Source organism: Abramis brama (assembly GCF_963993115.1).
Source record: "Abramis brama genome assembly, chromosome: 10".
In the NCBI taxonomy this organism is placed as follows: Eukaryota; Metazoa; Chordata; class Actinopteri; order Cypriniformes; family Leuciscidae; genus Abramis; species Abramis brama.
The window spans coordinates 32,403,980-32,421,037 of record NC_139972.1 but is presented as its reverse complement, the minus strand read 5'-3'; the positions used below and the strand labels follow the sequence as shown (position 1 = coordinate 32,421,037).

The 17,058-nt window shown below is 37.8% G+C and overlaps 2 protein-coding genes across 9 annotated transcripts in view; both read right to left on the bottom strand.

The window, feature by feature from the left end:
- Positions 1-1,751: 1,751 nt before the first annotated feature.
- Positions 1,752-7,881, bottom strand: mlnr (motilin receptor). The gene is made up of 2 exons (XM_084126686.1): positions 6,520-7,881; positions 1,752-4,801 (listed from the first exon to the last, which is right to left on the bottom strand). Exons 1-2 carry the CDS (start codon positions 7,235-7,237, stop codon positions 4,449-4,451), a joined length of 1,071 nt encoding a protein of 356 aa, XP_083982812.1. The 5' UTR covers positions 7,238-7,881; the 3' UTR covers positions 1,752-4,448.
- A 299-nt stretch (positions 7,882-8,180) lies between these two features.
- The window catches only part of fndc3a (fibronectin type III domain containing 3A), a 95,640-nt gene continuing 86,762 nt past the window's right edge, over positions 8,181-17,058 (bottom strand). For all 8 annotated transcript variants that reach the window (XM_084126678.1, XM_084126681.1, XM_084126679.1 and 5 more), the window contains 3 exons: positions 14,861-15,027; positions 14,566-14,687; positions 8,181-10,457 (listed from right to left, as the gene is read on the bottom strand). In XM_084126678.1, the coding sequence (XP_083982804.1) occupies positions 10,143-10,457; positions 14,566-14,687; positions 14,861-15,027 (604 nt within the window). In that variant the 3' untranslated portion in view covers positions 8,181-10,142. The remainder of the gene's footprint in view (positions 10,458-14,565; positions 14,688-14,860; positions 15,028-17,058) is intronic.

Sequence of the window (17,058 nt, the reverse complement as noted above, 5' to 3'; positions counted from 1 at the left end):
GAGAGAGAGAGAGAGAGAGAGAGAGAGAGAGAGAGAGAGAGAGAGAGAGAGAGAGAGATCAACAAAGCAAAGCATGAAAAGGACAGTTGCAGATAAATAATCCATTTGAATTGTAATGACTGTGGTGCTGCCCCAATCAGCTGACCATCTTATTAAATAAATATAGGTATTATTAATCAATGCATTATAGCCCTCTGAGCAGTTTAGTCCAGGAGACCGTATTTCACCTACGTTTGCATGCACAAACATTATCCTTTTATAATCGGATTGATGGCTCAACCAGACTGAAAAGCCTTCATGTAAACACCTCAATCGATTTCGATCTGAATTCAGTTTCATTCAGATTGAAAGGAGAGGTGTAGACCTGAAATGGGCTAATCTGATTAACAGAAAAATATTAAGCACATGAACGCTTGAATCTAAAAATACTTCCCAAATATTTGTTTGATAATTTTTTGATTTTATACACTTGCTACACAGGTTTTGTATTTATTTCTGAAAATGATTGATCGTAGTCATCAAAAAGGTGTTGCAGGGTTTTCAGCACAGCAATAGGGCTAGAATCCATTTATCAAAAATATCTTTGGGTGATAGTTGAATTACAAGGTGACCTAGACCCAGAGTTCCCTTCCTTTGTGAAGACCCCTTCCTTCTCTCTTTCATTCACATATTTATAAACATGGCCACAGCTGAGTCCTGTGGAGCTTGAGATTAGCTCCTCAGAGCAAACAAGCTCTCCATCAAGAGGAACAAAGCAAGGTCCTGATAATAGTGCTTTGAAGGTGTTTGGAACAAAGACACGAGGAAAGCCAATGACATTACACATGGCCGTCTGACGAAAGAAGTAATGTCTCAATGCCTTCTGGGACGCTTCTTTCTTGACACTAAAAGAGATAGTTCAGTCATGTGGGATCAGACCTGTAGTAACGATCTTACACCAGTAAAGAAACATTACTGTGACATTAGCATGCAGGCAGTAACAGCTGGATGATTTCAGAAACTGTTACTGGAGAATTATATGTAATAAGACAATTGTTAAATACATCTATTATAGAAGAACTGAACTACAATTAAGGTTTCAGAATACTGGGAGAACCAGAATGTATGAAAATGATAAAAGTCAACCAAATCTAAAATAATTTAGGGCAGATATTTTCTGGTATTCATTTATTTTTATTTTTTTGTTTGAATCATCCATACTGCTGATAAAAATAAATTATGAATGAAATTATTTTTAATTGAATCTGATTCATTTAATTAAATATTTGTGTTATTTTATTAATACAAAATGTTGCTCTCACCTCACAAAAGATCATTTTTCTGTGGTCAAGCATATGAGATAATGTCTCCCCCTGCTGAATAAGCACTGTACAATAGGTACAGTTATCTTCAAAACAATGGAGATTTTACAGTATCAGCGTTTCTACACTAAGTTTTGTCTGGATCTATTCAATTACTCAAAAAAAGTTGCATTAAATGGAACTCATACAAAATTATTCTTTTCTATACTTGAATTAAAATTTTGAAATTAAAATGAAGTGTAATGTTTTTGTGGGGGTTAAAATAATATATGTGTATATATATATATATATAAATATATATATATATATATATATATATATATATAAATATATATATATATATATAACATTTTTACTTTGAGCCCCACTTACTTAAAAAAGGGCAAAATTATTATATAAAAAGATTTTAAAAAAAGATTAAAATGTTTAAACAGCACAAGGAAACAGGGTTCGCACTTTTATTTATTAATATTTATATTAGTCAAAACAAATTTAGTTTTTTAAAATGTTCACTTACTGCTGAAAGACTGCTTTGTTATCATCAATGCTGTCAAATCACTACAGCTGCACATCAAAAATGAGGAAAGCCACAAAAAAATTATTTCCATTCACAAAAGAATAATATCATATTATTTAAAGATTACAATACAATACTACTATAATGGATAAGAATATGTACAAAGGAAATTACATCCAACAGGGCAGAATAGAATCATTTGTGGACACAATACATGAAAATACAAATAAAACATTACAGCAATGAGATTACCATAACATAACTCGGTGATTATGATGTCATGAATCACCATTTTGTCATGCACTTAATGGTAAACTAGTTTTAATTTTCACTTAAAAGATTTGGATGATGCTTTCTGTAAGACATAAAAACATAAAATGACTTAAGATGCGGTTATGTTAAATTAGAAATTACGCACACAATCACTGTGAACGGCATTTGTGTCTGCAATGGTTTACAATTCATCATTACTGGCTTGTTAACCACTCACAGTTTATGAAAAAGTCAAAATCTAGTCAATTTCAGTCACAAAATGTCCATTAATTGTTTTATATATAACCTATTATCACATTATTGATCTAAACAACATGATTACTATCACTAAAATGATAAATTATTAGTGTGTACTAGTAATAACTGTAATATTAACTTGTGTGAAACCCAGTCATTTCCCCCTGCACAGTGACTGTCACAAGCTGTTTCCAGTTTCAAACTCATTTTTCCTTTTGTTCACACCACTTATCCCAGCTCTCATCCAATAAGCCCACATTTCTTCACTTCTCTCAGGTTCCTGCGCTCTTCAGCTGGGATGATGTTCCTATAAGCCCTCCTCCGTCATCATTAGGGTTGGGTATAGAATTTTATCGATTCCAATTCTGATTCCGCTTATCAATTCCCAGTTTAGATTCCAATTAGGTTAGAAAAATACAAACATTTAGATATCCAACATATTAATTCTGTGATTTCTTGACAAACTCTCGGTTGCAGCTGAATACCATTATTTTATATCACAGACACTCAGACACAGACACTCAATTTGCCACAGAAGAACCATGACAGTTTATAGCGCATATAAGCACAACAATGTCAATATATCAATGAAACATGGTCATCCGATGCAGGTTTGTTTTCATCAGGTGGAAACAAAACCTTTAGGTTCACTCAGACAATGTTAACAGGCTGCATATTACTATACAGAAAATATAAACAAACATGGCCACCAACATGATCATTATAAAAGGTGTTTAAATGACAAAACACATGCGCACTCAAATATTTGAGAATCGGAATATCAGATAGTTTATGATATAGAAAAATGAAATAAGCGATACATCTGTCATGGCTGTGGTGTGTCAAATGACAAGCATGAAGCATCATCATGAAAATACGGTGATACATATTTTAAACTTGCGTGCAAAAGGGTTAAAGTTACAAAAGTTATTCAGCCAATATCAGTGAGTGATTTTCTTTTTCTTTTGTTGTTTGATTAACATTAACAGACGGCGGCAAGTTTATTAGGCTGCTGTCACTTTAAGAGCTGCACGGATCCAATATACTGTTTCACATGCGTTTTCTTTCTCAAATGTTTACATTCACTTAAGACAAAACCGACTGTTTATGAGGATATTTTTGACATCATTTTCTGTGTATTTGCTCATTCAAGCACAAGACGACAGGAGAACTCAATTCAGTATTCACGCACTACATGAGAGGTGACTTTTTGCGTGCACATGCACTTTGTATGTGTGCGCATCAGAGAAAACGAGTTCTGTTTCGCATCTTCTTGCACTAGAATGGTAGCCTGGGAAAACCCAGACAAACTTCCGGCAAATTTAGATTTGCTCTGCAAGTAGTCTGGCAAAGAGCCCATTCAAGCCGATTTCTAATCCGTCCAAATCGCGGCACCAATCAGAAACATTGGAGCGGGCTTTACACAATGACGATCGCTCTGATTGGTTTTAGGTCTATCCAGTTGTGCCCAGAGGCATTTGAGCGACGTCTGTTGGTGAAGCGCACCAACTTTTAAATGCATTATTATATTCAAATTGCAAACACATGAGGACAGTCTCCATGAAAGACCCACTGGCAGATGAACGTGCTACTACATTTCTCTCCGAGACGGTAGGAAATTAAATTAGATTTAATAGAGGATTTTAACTGTGACACGATGATTGACAGGGCAGTTTACGTGACAGGATGCACGCGACAGATCCGTCCGATAAAGAAGTAGTATGTCCCAAAGCTTGCCTATTTTTTTGCTACACATTCAAAAGTAAATACCTTTTCTTCACAAAAAGAGTCCATACTTTTATGGCGTAGTGTAACTTAGGCGAATTGGGACGCAGCATACGGCTTTACACGATGACGATCGCTCTGATTGGTTTTAGGTCTATCCAATTGCGCCCAGAGGCATTTGAGCGACGTCCGTTGGTGACGCCCCTTTGGAAATGAGTTATTAATGAAGCTTTGCCAGACCATAACTCAGTTACTACTGAGAATGGTCTGGTTTTAACCAGGCTACTAGAATGGTTGAAAATCACATTAAAATGCGCACACACAGGAATCGTTAATCAGAATCGAAATGCATGCGTCTAATCAAATCCACAGTCTTTGGAGATTTGGAAACAGTTCTAAAATGGAACAGGCTCTTGAGACTCAGCACTAGTCATCATGGTCTCTTTCATCACATTCAACGTCTCTGTGCAGGCGGTGGTGTCATCATGCGTCGAGATATGCCTCCGGTTGGGGCCGTGGTGACCCCTACGGGGGAAGAGGAAGAGGTGTTTGACGGCAGAGCGGTACTTGTTGGACATGAGGTTGTAGAGGACTGGGTTAACTGAGGCGCTCAGGTAGAAGAGCACCATGGAGGCCACGTTGAAGTTCTGACTGAGGCGGGCCGAGTGGTAGTCATCAACGTGAGTGAAGAGGAACCGACCGATGTGGTAAGGCAGCCAGCATATGGCAAAGACCAATACAACAACAGCTAAGAGAAGAGGGAGATGGGATATCGGGTTAATAGAAGAATGAGGTACGTCAATGTTATGGATGGTCGCTTACTGACACTGATTTATTAAGGCTTCTAATAAACATAAAACAGCCACATTCACTAACCCAACATAAAGGGCATGATTAATGAATAGACAAGATTTTACACATTTGCAAGGTCTGTCAGGCTTCATCTCACACAAGTTGACACCATTAATTTACATTGCAAATACGTTTCTAAAAAGTGACTAATTTACCCTTTTTGCACTGATGACATTTCCAGTTATCAACATCGCAAATCTCTCTATATTGTTTCCCTCTCAGCATCCTCCTGAAGTAACAAAGAGCTTGGTGTTCAAATATAAAGAATTTAGAAGGAAAAAATATTTTTGGAGGAAGTAAAAATTAACATTTCACCATGTATTTATTCAATGGTTTTTCTAGTTAAAAACAGAACTAGAATATGTGTTATTAAACTCACCTTTGGTGGTGGGGTGGGTCGCAACAACACCACTTTGCAAATAGACGTTGGAAAATTATATCAGTTAGATAAATAGCACATAAATCCAGTTACAAACATTAAAGGCAAAAGTGTTACAATCCTCTTGCTGGTCATCATGATCCTTGGGTGCAGTGTTGGACTTGGTCTCAAGTCCAAAGACCATATTTTGATGCTTTTGTCTTGGACTCGGTCTTGACTCAGACTCGAGATAGTCTCTGATCTTGAGTGCTGCTACAACACCGACATGGAACCAGGCTTTATTCATACTAAAGGAAAACATATTTACGCTTTATGTATTACTCAGACCCTCTTCAGGTCTCTGTCTTGACTGACACAACCTACTCCGGTCTCAGCCTGGACTCGACTACAACATTGCTAAGGTGATCTGTGTGTTTTTTAACACATTGCTAGTTGCTACACAGTTGATAGTGGTGTTGTGAATGGATCAAAAGAGCCTTCCTCTTTTCTCTATGGCATTCTGATCTCTAAATATGGCTCAGATCTGTCCCTCAGTGCAAGTCTTATGGGATTTTGTTTCCCTGTTTTTTTGGTCTACCAAACAAAAATCATTAGCATGATCTGAAGTAATCTCACACCTTACCTCAACAAGCCTCATGATTTGTCATGTTCATGTCTACAGCACAAACCTTGTAGGATGATTTATACTCCAAGGTTGATACTTAGGGTCAGTGGCTTGTCCAGATCCCTAAACCGTAAGAATGAACCTTAGCAAGCACAACTATCCATGGCTCATTCCTAAAAGCTGGAATACAGTACACGACTTTGGACTAGATTTTATTGCCCCGATTGTCAGTCGCGCTAGTTGCCAAGTCAGTGCCAGTCTGCAGATTTTGGACAGTCAGAGTTGACAGATTTCTCAGAATATTGTGTAGTGTATGATGAGCACAGACTCAGATTTTTGCTTTACACTATGATTCCATCCAGTCGAAGGATATCAAACATGCTTGATATTTTGAGGCGATCTTAGAACACATATTGTTTTAATTTGTCATCCATTTTCCTAGCAACAAGGTGTATCTTTCTGCGTGAGTTTGTTGTGTGACCAGACCAGATAGTCTGGTAGTGTGTGATCTTCAGTCATTTAATGTATAAACAGCAATTGTTCTCTGTAAACTTTATCAATTTAAAATCTGTTCCAATGTTGAAAGTCGTGTAGTGCATTCCAGCCTTAACACTTCCCAAGACCAACTCACCCAGAATCTTGACAGTCTGCCGATTAACCTTCTGTCTTGCTGCCGCATTAGGCCCATGAAGCTCATGACGACTCTTCCACAACTTTCGGCCGATGGATCCGTAGAGGAAGAGCAGGCAAAACATGGGGCAGAAGAAGTAGGTGGTGGACACCCAGATGGTGGTGTGCAGCAGCCCCGAGTCGATGGCATAGCGCGTGTGCTTGCACTGCCGGGTCCCTGGGTCAGGTATCGTCTCGTTCTCGTACTCCACGCCCATCAAGAAGAACATTGGTGCGGCGGATAGTAGGGCGAAGCCCCACAGAGCCAAGATGACATACTTGACCCTCCTCTTGGTGATGGCAGCCTTGGCTTTGAAAGGGAAGCAGATGGCCAGGTAACGCTCCATGCTGAGCACTGTGATGTGGAGGATGGTGGCGTTGGTGCACGCTTCATTGATGTAGTGCGATAGACTGCACACCAGCCCCCCGAAGACCCAAGGTACGTACTTCCAGAGGCGGTAGAGGTCGAAGGGGAGGCTGAGGAAGATGACCAGGTCTGAGATGGCCATGCTGGAGAGATACAGGTTGGTGGTGGTCTTCATGTCCTTGAAGCGCTGGATAATGAGAATGGTCATGGTGTTGCCGGTTACGCCAACGATGAAGAGCAGGACGCAAATGGTGGTGACAGGAATGAGGGTGGAGGTTGGGAAGAGAGAGTCTCCGCAATGGTGGTCCTCCATATTGAGGCAAGTATGCAGCTGTCGCTTGATAAGGTCTAAGTGTACAAAAGACCTTTACAAAAGAGTGAGGATGAACTCAGCTGATGAGACTCCTTCACTGAAAGTCCATTTGTAATAAGAGGCCAAAAACATCAAGGAAGGCAGAACCAAACGGGTGGTGCGTTTGAGATGAAACAGACAAGACTTGTGGAGGTTGTATCTGGTGCTCTGCTGGAGGAGAGAGAGCATCACCTCTTTTCTACTGTGTGCGTGCATAACATCACTTAGTCCAGTTCTTAATTAAATATTGAGATCACAGGAGGCGGAGACAATGTAGACGGATAGGGAGGGAGGTGAGAGGCGGGGCTTTGGCTTTCAATGCGTGCATTCATATGCTAAACAGATCTTGGTTCATGTGTAAATATAAATAGTTGTCTGCTATTATTTATTGAATTATTTGCATATCAGTATAGAAGTAATAATTTGGATAAAACATTGAACTTGCAATTGTGACCCACACATATCAAACCTTTTTATAGAAATATTTGCTTAAATTTCATCAAGAATATATATTTTGTTAAATTACAGTTCATATGGTATATATAATAACAGCATGACCTTATTGTGTTCTTTTTCTTATGAACAAGTGATAAGTATTAATGTTGGCAATGTTAACACAATCTTTATTCATATGTTCACTTCAGATCTATTTTGAAACATTACAGAGAAATACATTTAGATCATCTTAACGTCTAATATGCTATAACACTTGATACAAGTGCTGAAGAATAATCAAATTTAATAGACAATCTGTCTGGAGCGAGATCTCTAACCCAATGACCCTGGTGGCTCTTTCTTTCTTTGTGGATGAAACCATGAGCGAGAGGAATGATCTTTCACACAAAACAACATTATTGTGATATGAATCTGCATACAATTGGCAACATGCAGTAAAAGAAGACGATTAAGAATTATAAATCTTTTATTGTGCATGGATCCGTCTGTAGATATCATGACTATACAGACACACTTTAGATACATATATATGATTATACATTTCCTATCTGATAACATTTTAAAGTGATATGTCTGGTAGTATGTATCCTATAACAAATTTTTGTTTTGGAATGTACGGTGTATGAGGTAACTGCAAACATTAAAATTACATAAAAATGGTCTCATTTTTTGTGCATATTTTATTGATTTTTTGTCGTTTTTTCTTTCTCCCAAGAACCAATCGCCTACCATGGTGGGGAGATGTTAAAATGGCACACTTTGCAATTACACTGTATCACTATCAAAAATAGGAATTTGAGTTTTTTTTTCTTTTTCTTCAATGACAAACAGAAGACATTTGCAGAATATCTATTAGACCAAATCATGTAATTCATTTTCATTCAACTTCTTGCAAGGTACCTGTAGTTGTTAACGGTTGTTGACAGCACTCATATGCCCATAACCAAAGCACAAAACACGAAACCCTACGACCGGACCGTCATGCTGTCGTCACGCAGCGTTGACAATCAGTCACAAGACTTTAACACACAGAGAAAAAGGCAAAAATTTCGATTTCACAGGAAGTACATGTAGGATTAACACAATTCATTACTGCGGTTGTTTTGTTTCTTGCGCTTTTCTTAATTTCTTTGCTGGACAGAATTAACTTAAAGGTTTTATTTTCCATATAAAAAAATAAAGTTCAAATGTGTGATTTAAACAAGGAGAAAAAACAAACAAATCAAAACATATCTGAAAATATTTAGTCATATATTCAATAATCTCGAGATTACATCAAAAAAATAATATTGCTAAAAGTAAAGGTTAACAATGTGATAATTTGGTTTCTAAAACTAAACAACTCCCTTCCCCCACCTCCCCAAAATGACCAATACTATATGACTTTTGAAATCATGATTATTGTCAGAATTAACCATTTCAAGAACAAATTTTGTGGTACTACATTTTTTAAAAACAGCCAAAACACATTGAGGGCTTGCACAACTGGAAAACATGTTCCATAAAACGCATCACAAGATCAAGACGCATTCAATAAGTATTTTTTTTTTCTCTTCTCACTAAGGTGCAAAGGTAAAGACTGAAGGAAAGGTTTCCGAGAAAGCGTACATTGTTTGTGCTGAACGACAATATTTTGGAGCAAAGCAGCTGCTTGATTGTAAAAACAAGCTACAGTATACGTACATGATAGTAAAAATAACTATTAAGCTGAGTTAGTTTGGTATTCATAGTCATAGTCTTACTCCCCGTACTAAGCCAGAATCTCAGGTCCTCGTATCATACTGTACAAAAATATACTAACATTTCTCTAGTTATTTTTGCATCCTTTACACATTCTGAACATCAAAAAAAGTTCTGAGGAAAGTGCTAAATCAACGTTCGCTAATTCGAGCGGTATCAGTCTCGCCTCCCCTTCCATACGCCGTAGACTTTATCTCCCCGGGGATCGTTCGGGACCCCCCTCGCTGACGGTGTAGTCACTGGCCCTCAAGTCCCAGGCCCAAAATAGCATACCGGTGAGCGACGCGACCACCGAGCTAGCTTTGGAACACTGAACGAAATTACACTCGACAGTTTACAACTGAAATTATACTTATAAATAACATAAAGACTACAGCTACACAAATAAATGAAGTGGTACGATGAGTATGCGACGAGCAGTAAGCTTCGCTGCTGATCCTTCAATAAATCGAGTCCGTCGGGAAGGGAACGGCGTTCTTTTGACAGCATGCGCAGAAGGCGAGCGAGAAAGATAGAACGATAGATTGGGTGAAGTGAATCTACAACTTCCTTTTCTCCATCCTTCCCTTCAAGCGGCTCCTCGACGCTTGTGCCGGAAACGAAAATAAAGAAACGAAAACAAACATCAACAAACCAAACTCGCTTTGACGATGTAACGCGGCACCGAGGCTCATTCGATCACGAAGTACTGGATGGCGACCGCGATGAGGATGGAGGTCACGGCCAAGAGGGCGATGATGAGGAAAGAAAACTGTTCGTCCGTCAGGCTGCGTTTTGGCTTCTGGGCCTCGGCTGCTTTGGACCCCGTGGCGCCGGAGGCCCCGGGGGTGTCGATGCGAGGCGGGAGCAGGATGACGGTGGAGCTGTAGGGCCCGATGATTTCGGGGGCGTCCTGGCACTGCCGAACGGCGCAGACGCGAAATCGGTAGTCCGTGGACGAGCTCAAGTTAGGGAGCTGGAAGGAAGTGGCCGAGCCCCTGTAGATCTGAGAGGATTGGAGACGGAAATTTAAAATGAGTACGTTGCAAAAAATGCTTACATTTTCTGTGGAATATTATATAAACACTACACTACCGTTCAAAAGTTTGGAGTCAGTAAAATATATCATTATTACAATTTTAAATATCTGTTTTGTATTTTAATTAGTGCTGGGCAACGATTAATCACGATAAAAGTTTGTTTACATAATATATGTGTGTGTACTGTGTATAATTATTTTGTATATATACAGTAAATACACAATATACATGTATATACATAATATATATTTATACATTATTTAAATTATCTATAAATATTAATATTTTATATTTAAATAACACATTTTTCTAAAATGTATACATGAATGTGTGTATTTATATATACAAAATAATTATACACAGTACAAACATATATTATGTGAACACAAACTTTAATTTTAATATATTTAAAAATTTAATTTATTATTCCTGTGATCAAAGCTGAATTTTCAGCATCATTACTCCAGTCTTCAGTCACATGATCCTTCAGAAATCATTCTAATATGCTGATTTGATGCTCAAGAGACTTTTCTTAATTGAAAACCGTTGTGCTGCTTCATATTTTTGTGCAAACAGAGATACATTTTTTCTTTCATGAATATCAAGTAAAAAAGAAAAGCATTTATTTATTTAATTTCTTATATATCTATACTGACCCCAAATATGTGTAGTGTAGTGCATATAATAACATTTATTATTCTATAGTGTATTTAATAGAAGTATTGTCAAGTATTTAGGCCCAATTCTCAATCAAAACCACATTCAGGATTTGCTAAGACCTAAAATGTGCACATTTTTGAATAGATCAGTAATCAGTATATAGAACAATATTCAGCACTGCATTCATGTCTAAAAGACATTATACTAAGGAGAAAAGAACTGATGAAGTCTATTTTAAAGATGCAGATGTGTAGGAAGAGAAGTAATACGCCTGAAGAACATGAATATACGCATATGAAGTCCTGCACGTGTGTGTGTGGGCTGCATCAACACAAACAGACAAGCCTCCCATCATGCCTGCAGTCTCCCACAGCGTCTCTCTCAGCAGGAGGCGATGAGTCAGAGCCAGTGAGACTGCTTTACCCTTCCATTACACTCATTTCTACAGTCACTCACAGGCAGCCGGCGCAGGTGCTCACACTAGAGTGGATTCAAGTTAAATCAAACAGATCTGTCGGGTCCCGTCTGACACAGTATTTTCAGTGACAATTAAATTCAATACTGCAAATTCAGACATCTAGGTGATGCTTCTACCCGGCTCTCCAGCAGGCCCCTTAGGACCCACATTTAAAGGGACAATTTACCCTAAAATGAAATTTCGGTCAATTTATTCCCCATGTCTTTCCAAAACCATATGATTGAGATGGAGAAAAGGAGATATCTTGCAGAATGTCTATGTAGTTTTTTTTCTTCTTCTTTTTTTAAATAAATGTACCATAAAAGTAGTATTATCCGTTTTCTGAAGCAATATGCTTTGTGGAACAGACCGAATTTTAAGTCGTCAAATCTTATCTGTTTTTGCACATTATGTACATTATAAAAACATGGCACCACAAGATGTTACTGTGCCAAGTTTGACACCAATGTTCTCACGCTAAAGTTTCTCATGCATTTTGTGATCAATTGCAACGAGTTTAAATGTTTTGAATAATGCACAACTGAAATTTCAGATCTACAGCTGAAGTTATTTCAGTAAAAAACAAAACTTGTGGTCTGTTCCTCACTCAAAGCTATCATATGACAGCTGGGACATTCTTCTTTTGGATGAAATCTGAAAGCTTTCTGTTTCTCCATTGACAGCTACACAACTACCACTTTGACGCGTCAAACAAGTTCATAAAGAGATCGTAAAACTAATCCATTTAAATTGAGCAGTTCAGTCCAAATTTACTGAACAGACTCAATCACTTTATATAATGAACAGATTTAATTTAGACCTTTATTCACGTCAGCGAACATAAATAGAAGCTCAACTGAAGAATGAACCTTATTGGTTCAAGCTCAAACGTGCTGCGTAACACACGAAAATGAACCTCATTGGTTCTCGCACGTTAAGCGAACATGCTTGCGCTTCCATTAACCATGTCTGATGTGTGCATTGATGAATGTTTGTATGAGAATAAAAGCCTAAATTCAATCTGTTCATCATATAAAGTGATCGTGTCTCTTGAGAAAATTTGGACTAAACCACTCGATTCATATGAATTAGTTTTTGAAGCATCAAAGTGGTAGTTGCGTGGCCGTCAATGGAGCGACAGAAAGCTCTAAGATTTCATCAAAAAGACCTTAATATGTGTTCCGAAGATGAACTAACAGAATTTTCATTTTTGGGTGAACTAACCACTGATCTATATAATGACTGGATAGCTCATGACGTTCTAAACTGCCACTAGGCAGTGAAGCCACCGGAAGTGTTCGAGCGGCCATCTTACGATTCCCTACCAGCAGAGGGCTCATACGGCTGTTATACAGAGATTGGTAGCTCCGACGGCACTTTTAAGATGACCCGCTGTGCAGCATACAAGTGTAAAACGACGTTCACAAAAGGATGTAGGAAAAACTGCCCATAGGTTGTAATTCAAGCCCTATAAGTAGTAATTTATATGCAAAATTGTCGCTATGCCCGTGTTGTTTTCTCCGAGGCAAGAGCTGCTGCTTCTTCAAAAAACAACGATAAAACAGTCAACAGTAGCCTATAAGAAACCTCAGAGCAGCAATAATCACAATTAAGTGTCCAACAGCGACACCATTTGACAAGAGCTTTGACATTTCAAAAGAGCTTCGTGCAGAGTCCATTTACCGTTACATTAACCCATAGCCTACAATTTGTATTATGCATTTCCTGAACATGTACTTGCTAATCAAACACTTTATATGAACAAACTACTAATCTATAAAACACAATCGGTCTACCGACCTTTTACTATTGTGTCAATTGATGTTGATATGCGCGAGGGAGAGAGAGAGCAATACAGCGCTTGTGTTGCCGGGGCTCTCTCTCTGCTTGCTATGCGCCCTGTCCACTGATCTAAATAATTCGTTGTTACGACGACTTGAACGATGAACTAATTCCCTCCCTCATTTTGATTTAACGAATTACAACGTGGCTACAATATAATAAAACGAGGGAACAAATTAGTATAACATGCTGAGCTCAGATACCTAGGTATTATTAATTCGTGGCTACGAAACAATATTCACCTGAATATTCACAAAAATAAAGGTCTTTAGCATTCACTATTTAATTATTAGTATCAAACTGTTTTTCTTACCTGTGAAGATAGCTCTTCAGTGAAGGCCGACTAGTGTTCTTGTACAGCTTTTTATTCATTTTGCAAAGAAATTGGCGTTTTTTAATAAGCAGGAAAAATGTCCGACTTTAAACAAATACCCATTTAAATGCTTAGGATGTTTGCGTTGTAAAAATGTACAGGGAGACTTTAGATTTTAAAACGGTGTCTCGTTAGGGAATGTTTTCTCAGTCAAATCATAAAATTTCCTATTGATTCAATAGAACGCGTGAGCTCACTAGGGAATACCAATATGGCGGCGCGGTGGCTTCACAGTTTATGACGTCATGAACTATCCAGTCATTCTATATAGATCAGTGGAACTAGCCCTGTAAGCACCAACCCTACTAATTCTATTCTGTACTTTGGTGCTTCTTAACCTTTATGGTGGCTTTGCTAACAGGGGTTATGAAGGCCATTGTCACAAAATGATGTCCGAATATAGATCATGTACAATCAAAGCACAAATTTCAGAGGCTAGATTTGATTTGGCCCTAACATTAAGTGTAATAACCGTCACTAAGCCGTTCAGTAATGACCACTTGATGGCCATTATGCTATGATAATATTCCTCAACACCTGCTGTCTGCTGAGCGCACCTGCTGAGTGCCGTGACCTCTGTGTGATGTGCTCACAAGTGGGGAACGACATTTGAGACGCTCTGGCCTCACAGTGCAAAGAGACACTATAATTGAGATGCTGTATTGAGGCTGAAATTGAGGTTTTTTGGTGTTTGGTGAGCTACTGAAAACTGTTCATGGAGATGATAGTGTGGTGTAGGTACCTGTTTGAACTCAGAATTTCCCTGCATGCTTTGCAAACAGTAGATGACTGGATCTCCCTTCATAGGCGGCAGCGTCTCCCAGCTCACCTCACACGACTCGTCCACACGCTCCACGCGAGGAGCTGAAGAGAGAAATGTGCTTTTTTATATAATATGTCCTGATCATGTTCATGACAGGTTTTGTGAGATACATGAGGTAACCCAAACTTGAGTGTTTACAAACAAGCAAAAACCTGTCTACAGAAATGCAATTACAATGGAGGTTTATGGGGCAAGCGTGTGGCAGCTGCGGTACCTTTCAGGGGTGCAGGAGGGGAGAGGGGGGTGGTGAAGGTGTAAACAGTGGAGAAGGGCCCCTCGCCCGCCTCGTTAAAGGCCTGGATGCGGAACGCGTACGAGGTAGACTCATTTAGCCTCTGCACTTTGTGAGTGTGACAGGGTCCTTTATACAAGGATATAAACCTTCAGGAAGAGACAACAACAGAGAGAGAACCAGAGACAATGTTATAGAGTTGAACTCTATAAAGCCACGAAACACACAATATTACAAAACCAAGGGATTTTCAAAACAGACTTGAAGGCAGACCTACACAAATCTGAGTGAGTTTCAAATATGTAAATAAATGTGTAAATCTGTAAGATTTTTTTTTTTTTAAATGTGTTTGAAAGAAGTCTCTATTCGATCAAAAATACAGTAAAACAGTATTACTGTAAAATATGATTACAATTTACAGAAACTGTTTTCTTTTTTTAACAGGTTTTGCATTTTAAGAGTTTTAGTTGCATTTTAATGTTTTTGTTAGCCTTTCCAGTTGAAACATTGCAGAAATAGAGAAGATTAATGCATCAAAGCCGTAACCCAGGCCGTTTCCAGTGTTTTCTATGTAAACAAGCGTCACACGGACATCTTTTACTGTTGCACTAGCGTCTCGCAACAGAGAGCCGCATGTTTAAAAGCCATGTAAAGTTAAAAGTAGTTCATCTTTTTAAAAACATGTCTTGAGACTTATTTTTTCCTTTCCATTCCATTGCATCTCATGTTTTTAACGAAAAAAAGAAATCTGTGATCGCCGCTTCAGCTCTTTTTATTAAACTAGGCATAAATGCATGATGGGTCATTCTAAGTCAACTCAACCAAAGGTCCTCAGCAAAAAAATTTTATTGTTAATATTTGTTCTGTAGAAAGACAAACATAAATAGTGATGAAAGCCAAAATCTTAAATGTCACAGACGTATATTGACTTAGTAATCCACTGTTTTGTAGATGGGGGTCAAAATGTCAATTTTCACCAGTGATTTGGAGCCAATTTACAGGGCTGCAAAAATTACTACAGAGATTGGTAGGTCTATTAGTTAAATATGTTGACTTTAGCAATCTTTGTTGCATTATATGCCAACGGTGACTGCTCAAATATGGCAAAAAGCACTTCTTGTGTTTTTTTCCCGAGGTTTGCATGCCTGTAACTCATAAAGTATTAAAGATATCTTAAAATCCCTTAAACTTTCCTTTTGGCGTCTTTATTTTAAAGGCCCTCGATGGCTCAATTCCGGCTCCATGAGTAAACTGTACACATTTTCAGTGGTCAAAAACCAAATGTGGGTCACTTTGCATACAGCTGCTGATACTTTTTTCTTTTAAAGAGGTATATCTAAAGAACAAATAATGTTGAAACTAGAAATATATATAAATTTTGTCTATCAACACGATTGCATAGAATATACCTGTCTGAGTGCTATTCTTTTTGTAAAGTTGTCATGCCTGTAACTCTAAAAGTATTCAAGATATCTTAATATCCTTGAATTTGACCCATTTTCAATGATCAAGAACCAAATGTAGGTACAATTTTAAACAGCTGATAGTTATTGTGTTTAAAGAAGAATGAAATAACTCAGAGAGAGTTATGTTTTTGCAATTCTTTTAATTGAGGGAAACAAGATACATTTCTAGTTTAAACATTATTTATTCTTCAGACATTCCTCTTCAAATGCAATCAGCTGTGTGCAAAGTGAACCACGTTTGGTTTTCAATCATTGAAAATGGGTAAAATTCAACAATTTGAACATGGAGCTGCTTTGAGCTCCCCATATCTAAGGGACTGAACTTTATAGGACCTTGAAAATGAAGATTCCAAAAAAAAAGTTTATTAAGAATGAGAATCTAGAAGGATATTAAGATATCTTTAATACTTTTAGAGTTACAGGCATGCAAAGTTTGGAAAAGGAATATTTATGGCACTTTAAGTATAGACCAACCAATCGCTGTGTAAAAATAAAATGATGATGCTGCCATTTTTCTAAAGTCATTTTTACAACCCTGTAATTTTACTCCAAATCTCAGGGTGAAAATTGTAATTTTTTGACCCTCATCTACAAAACAGTGGATTACTCTGTAAATATACATCTGTGGCATGTAATATTTTGGCTTTCATCACTATTTATGTTTGTCTTTCTACAGAAAAAATATGAACAAAATAAAAAATTTATTTTGAGCCG

What these genes read in the sequence shown, in the direction of transcription:
- mlnr (XM_084126686.1), bottom strand. Translation starts at nt 7,237, where the DNA reads ATGGAGGACCACCATTGCGGAGACTCTCTCTTCCCAACCTCCACCCTC. An exon ending in GCAGACTGTCAAGATTCTGG is followed by an intron (nt 4,802 to 6,519) that starts GTGAGTTGGTCT and finishes CTCTTCTCTTAG; the next exon opens with CTGTTGTTGTATTGGTCTTT.